Source organism: Chrysochloris asiatica, unplaced genomic scaffold, assembly GCF_000296735.1.
Source record: "Chrysochloris asiatica unplaced genomic scaffold, ChrAsi1.0 scaffold00174, whole genome shotgun sequence".
NCBI lineage: Eukaryota > Metazoa > Chordata > Mammalia > Afrosoricida > Chrysochloridae > Chrysochloris > Chrysochloris asiatica.
In genome coordinates, this window is record NW_006408692.1 from 2941481 (window position 1) to 2949906 (window position 8426).

General features: G+C 33.6%; 1 protein-coding gene across 1 annotated transcript in view; it reads right to left on the reverse strand.

The window, feature by feature from the left end:
* Positions 1-8426, reverse strand: part of NR2C1 (nuclear receptor subfamily 2, group C, member 1) — a 65021-nt gene that overhangs the window by 43379 nt on the left and 13216 nt on the right. Inside the window, exons 5-6 of the mRNA XM_006871811.1 lie at positions 4150-4334; positions 2960-3122 (exon numbers count right to left, since the gene is read on the reverse strand). Coding sequence (XP_006871873.1) covers positions 2960-3122; positions 4150-4334 — 348 coding nt within the window. The remainder of the gene's footprint in view (positions 1-2959; positions 3123-4149; positions 4335-8426) is intronic.

Genomic DNA, 8426 nt, shown 5'->3' on the forward strand with positions numbered 1-8426 from the left:
AGGGGTCCCTTTGTTTAGATTGTGGGTCTTCAGATAGGTCATTCTGCCTTTTTCATTTCATTTTCTGAAAGTCAGGGTCGGCTCATGAAAAGTTGTTAAACAACATGCTAAATGTGAAATGTCAACCCTCACTCTAAACTTTCCCTGTTCAGACCATCAGATGAAGACGTCACTGGCTTTTATAGTGGCTTTCTGATTTTGGTATTCCATAGAAGAAGGGAGTTTGAAAGTTGCTGTATACTGTTAACAACTGTCTGCCCATGTCCTGCCTGAATACCAGGATTGTTTATGAAAAGTATCTTTAATAAAGCTGGATACAGTTTGGTTTGGAAAAAAAAAAAAAGGTCTGAAACATGGTAATGGAAGTTGAGAGGAGGGAAGAAACTCAAGTGATAGAATGGTAAACATTCAATCATAGAAATGAGGGGAGTGGGTGCGGAGAGATGGCAAATGCTTGCAAATTGCAAACATGGTTAATTAGAAGGACTGTGATTCCAAAGTTAAGATAAAAAACATAGGAAAATACCTTAATTTTGTCTAAATTATTTCTAAAATAGGAGTACTTATCTACTTGATTATTCTCATAAGGTAATTCGATAAGTATTATAAGGCAATTTTAAGAATCAAGTGAAACAATTTATATTACATTATACCAAATGTGTAATGTTGAATTAAAATGTTAAACATTACTACTGCCCAAGATGTTTCAGAGTCAAAACGGAAGCTTCAATATTAGACCTTTTATCTTTACTATCAAGGTTATTTTGAACAAGGCATTAAGTCGCTTTCCCTATTCACAAAATGAGAATAAAAATCCTAACCTCTTCTAAAGATTGTGGTGAAGCTTCAAACTAAAGAATAAGGTAGACTGCAAACTACACTGAACCATAAAAATGCATGAGAACAAAATGCTATCTAGTGCAGTAATTAAGCGAGAACTGAGTTATCTGATTACAGATATCATGTCTTGTAATTCATAACCAGAAAATCTCAATGAGAGAACTAACCATGGAAGTACCAGGCTCTAAGAACACAATAGGGGTTAAAAAATAAAACTTTGACTTCACAGAATCAGAGAAAAGAGGGGCTGCTTGCTTCAGAAGAGCAGAAAACATTCTAGTGCTCATTCTGAGGATACTGAAAGTACACTAAGTCAAAGAAGAAATAGAAAAAAAAAAGCCAATTCTAGAAAGGAAAAAAAAAATTCTTTTAATTTACCTAATTCACCTTTCCAAAACACATGTTTCAAAGAAACTATGAGGACCAACATGAACAATGACATAAGAGTGAAATATACGACAACTACTACATCCTATAGGAGTACTCTGTCCTGTTCCCTTGAAATGAGTTTTTCTTCTACATCCATCTTACTTATAAAACATCCATTCTCCTCACTTAAATCCAAAAGCAGAAAATAAAACTGGGAAAACAAAAACAACCTTTTATTTAGGGTTAGAAATAGAGCAATGGGAAAAGTAAATTTAGCTTTGCTTCACCCTTGTCCACAGCTTTTACCATTATTTTTAAGGATGACACTGATTATTCCCATTACCTTTTCTAGTGTCACCTATTATCTTTCCTATATGGTTTAAAGAAAACATCTCTAATCTTTTCTTGGGTAAAGTACCATGTAAAGAAATGATTCACTGACAAGTTTTATTAATTATATTACATTAACAGCAATTATTGTTGATTTGTTTTCTGTGGCTATTTCTACCAAGTCAAATTTTGCAAATACAAATTTTACCATATGTGGCTTTGGCCAGTGTTTATTAGATTTATTTTGTGTTCATCATTTCTACCTGTAGGACACATATGTATTTGATACTGTGCATATTTTCTCAAAAAAATCCAAGGAAATTTATAATCTACAGTAAAATTATGAGCATTTACACTTAGATATTCCAGAAGAGTCTTGTACTGTTCATTGTACTGCTAATTCAGTACTTTGAGGTGACAGAACAAAGACAGAAAGGTTCAACTGAGGGGTCCAAAGGTCTCAATGTAGCCCAATAGTCAGCACATTGATAGTTCTGATCCTAACATAATTTTAGATTAAAAAAAAAAAAAAAATCACTGTCTAGTATTCAAAAAAATATAAACAAAAAACCCACCTAAAAAATAAACACTGTTGTCATTAAGTGCTGCCGAGTCGGTTCTGACTCATAGCGACCTGTATAGGATTTCTGACGAGTGGCATGTAAACTTCAACCACCAATCTTGCAGTTTAAATGGACTTTGGAGTCCAGAACATTAACCCACAGCACCATACCAGGACTTCCCGCCCAAAAAAACCCCAAAATAAAACAACAACAAGCATACCTTTTCCAAAATGGTTAAAAAGGAAAAAAAGTTAAAAACCAAAACTTGTATGTATTTAATAATTTCTTATAATAATGCTGAAGACTAGCTAAAAACAGTGATATATAATAAATGAAGTGCTTTTTTGTAGTTACCATAATCTTGGTCTTAGGCAATGAACAAAAGCCGTGTTTTGAAGATAATATGAATTCCAATACTTAAAGTGAAAAATTACAATAAAAATTTAAATGTTTTAACTATTAACTTCTATAAAATTGTTGTTGTCAGGTGCCAGCAAGTCGAAACCGACTCATAGCGACCCCATGCACAGCAGAACGAAACAATGTCTGATCCTGGGCCAACCTCACTACCGCTGCCACACTTGAGTCCATCAATGCTGCCACCTGGCCAATCTATAAAATTAAACCTTATATAATAACTACAATTTATAAACACAATGCTTTGCTGAATCATTATTTCATTATTTGCTGAATCATTACTTCATAAAGTCAGATGTCTATAATTTACAGCTGCTATTAGAAACAGGGATATTTCTGACATGAGAGCACAAAGAATATACTTGCATTTTCAAAATTAATATTGAGATCACACTGCATGATAGCACAACATAAAAATTAAAAATATACAGAGGAAATACCCTGAAAGCTACATGTGAATCGCTGAGAAGTGGTCCTTCTTTTTCAATGTAACTGACGTTTGCTTCTCCAGCAATTAGGTGCACACTTCCATCCAGACCGGCTGAGCTCTGACAAGCTGTGCTCTCTCCAGGATTCAAGGCTTTTGCAAGAGTGTCAAATGCCCTAGGAGAAAAATCTGAAGCTGTGGGCTTGCCCAATTTCTACAACAAAATGAATATTCTACACAAAATTCTGAAATTAAGATTTATGCCTAAACACTGTTTAGAAAATTAAACTTTGGTTTATCCTGGGCACTTTATGCCAATTATATCTAGGACCCTCTCAAAAACAACAAATTAAGCTTCATATGTATAGTATGAATAGCTGTAAAATTACATTAATATACTGTCAAGCAATTAGTCTTTTCTTAATCACATAATTATATGGTGAAAGCAGGAAAATTATACTTTCATGGGAAAATGTCCTTTAAGAAGTTATACATTTGATACTATAGGTAATCAATCCATTTTTAACACACGTTATTTAAAAGGGGTAAGAATTTATGTTGACTCTACTATATTCTGTACAATATGGCTAGATTTTAACTTAAAACTCATAGAATATTTTAAAATGGTGGTTACAGAATTACAGCTAAACTATAAAAGTTTAAAATTAGGATGGCTAACCAGTTAGCAAGGAATTTTTCAAAACAGCTCCTTATATCGCTGAAATGCCTTCTATAGAGTTCCTTAAAAATCTTATATTCAACCAAGTATTTATTGAGACTTAAAAGTAGTCCCTGCAACATTTTGAAGAAGCAGAAGGTGTGGAAAAAGTCAAAAGAAATTTGGTTTCTGTATAAGTATCAATATTAAGTAACTTGGAATCACAGTTTATTAATTTTCATCTAGAAATTGGTGTGATGGTGGGGTAATCAAGATGGCTGTCTAGTAAGATAAACAGAATCCTAAATTTTAAGAATTAGTTTCTAACATTGACAATATTCACTTATGGTTTTTCATGCTTATGATGTAACCTATCAAACAACATTTTGACATTGACTGACTGAACTGCTCCCAGTTAAAACTGACTAGATCATAGAAAAGTTGCCATCTCTACTTTCTGTAATTAGTATTCATCATAAAAATATTTTAAGGAATGCAAACTGACACTTATGCCAAAGAACACTTAAGATGAAAATAGACATTACCTTGAGACATCACCATTCGTTTGCATTTCTTGATGTAACTCACACAAAGAGGTATCACCAGTGCTTAAGCTTTCAGTCCCAGATATTTCAATACTATTTTGAGAAAGATCTTTAGTTTTTCCAAGATTGGCTAATGATGTAACCACACTGGCCAAGGTGCTCAAATCTCCCTGATATGATTCAACCTTAAGGGGAAAAAAATGTATTAGTTCTGCAAACTGGTATGACTGAAATATTAAACCTGAAATGTTTAACTCTATTATTATGAAATACCATGAAAAGTACACTAATGTTTATGAAACATTGGAAGTAAAATCAAAGAGCTCTGAGCTTTTAGAAAATATTTTTGAGAAAGCACAAGTTTAAAAATCATCAAGTACAGTTTCTAAGAAATGTTTATCAAAATGTACATTAAATTAAAAAAATACCACTTACCAGGTACTCTACTCATGCCATAGCTCCTCTCTGTAAAAGCGTATTTATTTAATTAAGTTGCTCTTTCAAGTTCTTTTTAGTATTAAATACTGATATTGATATTGTTTTAATTTCTAAAACTTATAAAAATTAAAAAGCTATATAAACTGAAATTAATACTAGAGGAAAGGGAACAAAAAAGATGCCAACTTTTACTAGGCACTGTGTTGAATGCTGAGAACACAAAAATGAAAAAGAAATTGATTACCTGCCCATTTTTCTTGTTCTTTTCCTGATTTGGAAAAAAAATCTCTCTGTATTTAAAATATTGGTCTTTTGGTACAGACTGCTTATTTTCCCGATTGTCTTCAGTTTTCATTCTTATTAATTGGAGTCCTGGTGTGCTACAGAATAAGAACTGCACCACAAAGTTGGTTTGAACTTCAAGGTCGGCAGTTCAAACTTACCAGCCGCTCCTTGGAAATCCTATACAGGGTTGCTATGAGTCAGAACAGACTCAGTGTCACTTAATAACAAAGAAAAAAATAGTCCATGCTATGGGCACTGAAAATGATAGAAAAAAACATCTTACACATCTTTTGCGTATGGAGTACTGGTGTGGTCCTGTGGGAAAAAGCACTGGACTGCAAGGTTGGTTTGAAACAAAAGGTCATTGGTTCAAACTCACCAGCCACTCCTTAGAAACCCTATACATACAGGGTCACTATGATTTGGAATCAACTTGGCACTTAACAACCACATATACCTAGAAGTAGAATTCATGAATCATATGACAGTCCTACTTTTAGCTTTTTTGAGGAACCAGCAGAGTTTTCCATGACAGTGGTACCATTTTGCCCTCCCACCAATTTATCCATTTATCAACAATTTTGAAGTCGTCCTAGGAGTGAAATGGAACCTCACTGTTGTTTTGATTTGCATTTCTCGGATGGCTAATGAGGTTGAGCATCTTTTCATGTGTTTGGAGGCCATTTGAATGTCCTCCTCAGTGAAATGTCTATCCAATTCCTTAGCCTTTTTTTTGTAGTCTTTTGATGAACAAAAGTTTTTAATTTTTATAAAGGCCCAATGATATATTTTATCTTTTCCTGTCTATGCTTACTATATTAGCTACTCCATTATTAAACACTAGGCTCCAATTTTTCTTTCTAAGAATTTTATAGTCTTTGTTTTCATATTAGGTCTTTAATACATTTCAAATTTGTTTTTGTTATGTTATGTTTCATTTTTTTATGTATGAATAAACACAATTTTCCCCATGCCATTTATTGAAGAAATTCTTCTTTCCTTATTAAATGGATTAGCTCCCTTGTCAAAATCAGTTGGCCACAGAATTGGGTTATTTCTGAATTCACAATTCTATTCCAATGGTATGTGTGTCTATCATTATGCCAGTACCTGGCTGTTTTGATTATTTTGTTCTTTTCTTTCAACATTGCCTTAGCTATTTTGGGATTCTTTCCATTCCATAAAAAATTGAGGATTAGTTATTCCATTTCTGCAAGGAAAGCTGTTAAAATTTTGAATGTAAATACACTGACTGAATATATTTATCACTTTGGGTAGCACTGCCATCTTAACAATGTTAATTCTTCCAATCAGTGAATATGGGACATGTTTCCATTTTAAAAAATCTTCTTTAATCTCTTTCAGTTTGTTAAGTGTCTTTGAGTCAGTTCCGACTCACAGCAACCTTGTATACGGTTTCCAAGGAGCAGCTGGTGGGTTTGAACTGCTGACCTTGTGGTTCGCAGTCCTGTGCTGATAATACAGTGCCACACTAGGAGTCTAATTTCTTTCAGTATTTTATACAGAATTAAATATTTCACATTCTTTATATAATGTATTCCTAAGTGTTTTGTTCTCTTAGATGCTACTATAATAAAAATGACTTTTTAAGTGTTTTCTTTTTCAACTAAAACTTGGAAACGTGTAAATTTTTGACCTGATATTTAGACCAAAGTTTTAAAAGGAAAAACAGAAATATTTTAACTATTTGTTACTGGAAATTGGATATAAAGAGTGAAATGTTCACTGGTATTGAATCACAGACTATTCTCCTCTATCTAGTAATATGTCTATCCAATGAAAATTTCAAGTTTTTGCCACTAAAGACTAGGGCAGCAGTAAAAGGAAAGCATCTCTTCTTGTGACTTGACAATTTTGGGACCATATGTCAAAGAAACTTATTAGAAAGGTAGTTTTCAAAAACTTAATAATGATATATATAAGAGTACAGTATCTGGGAAAATAGTTTCTTAACAAAACTTACTTCCCTAAATTAAAACTTGTAATTATAAAATGTCTGGTAAGAGGCCAATCTCCACATTTCAGAACTACCTGATTAAGCCCAAACTGTCAAATGCCATGAGATCAGTTCCCATTCATAATTAACCTGTATATACTTTCCAAGGAGTGGCTGAATAGATTTGAACATTGTGGTTAGCAGTACAGAGCTTTTTATACAGCACCACACCAAGACTTCAACTGTAAGCTACATATATGCCTACTATCCCTATTTTACAAATGAATAAACTGAGGCACTGAAAGGTCAAATAACTTGGCCACGGTTATTCAGGTAGCATGTAGCAGATGAATTTGATTATAGAGTTCAAGTACTTAAAATGCTTTAAAATATCAAGCAACAAGTATTTAACAAATCTAGCAATACGCAGGTTATATAAAACCAGATCACATAATAAGCTAGAGGGAACCCTAGTTAAAATTTGTTTCTTGCTTTCATAAGAGACTTTCTGAAAACTATAGAAACTCCACATGCTTTAATCTAAATAAATTTTTTTTTCTTTAGACCCTTGCTTAATAAAGATCGGTTCCAGTCTTTTAATAGAACCCAGATGACTTGGATACATAATATAAGAGCTCTTGCAATCCTATTCCTACTCTTGACTCAAGTCAATGTTTTGAGGCTGGCTAAGAATTTCTCTTTACTTGAATTATTTTAAGTATGCAATCTGTATGGGAACATGAAAAGAACATAGAATTTTGCCATTATTATGGTTCTTTTTCTGAGGACTTCTATTTCGAGATGAACGAAACCTGGAAGACTTTAAATTACTGTCACTTTAACACTGAGATAATGAATGTCCTAGAGGCAAGTCTACCAAAGACACCTAAGTTGTTTTTTGGCTTGTTTATTCTTCACAGAGAGTGAAACCACAGAATATATTGGTTAATTTATTTTCACTAAAGAGAATACACTTTGTAGTTGAAAAAAGAAAAATTAGTTGTTGGGAGTTGCTTTTGGAGAATGATGACGAAGTGCCTTATCCACAGTTGGATACCGGTACCAGCAGCAGGGCTCATCATCTCTTGCATGCAGAATGATTGTACTTCTACCACCTTTAATGAGCTTTTCCACTTCAATTTCAAAGCTAGCCATTGTTCTTTCATAATTATCTTCACAGAAGTCAAAGGACGTACAGGCAGTTCATCTTGATATAGGATGCTTGAAATTATTACCAATGTTCAGTGACATAAACTTTCAGGAATCTCTGCTAATTCACCAGTGAATACATTTATGAGAGTTATGCCAATTGCTATTGGTATTCCAGACAACAAAATGTGGAATTTCAGTAAACACAAAAAACACTTGCCATAGAATTCAGAGGGTTTGATGATAAACAGTCTTTTCCCATGGTCTCCCTGTGTTGAACAGAAATGTCAGTCTTTGGAAGTATACAAGTGAGGAACTCTCAGGATTTGAGTCAGTGCCTCGGTTGACGGCTGGACAGAGCTGCCAATGCAGTGACTGAAGTTGGCTGCTATAAGCTCACAGCTGCCATGACTACTCCCAGAGACAATTTGCCAATGAGGGAGAAGGT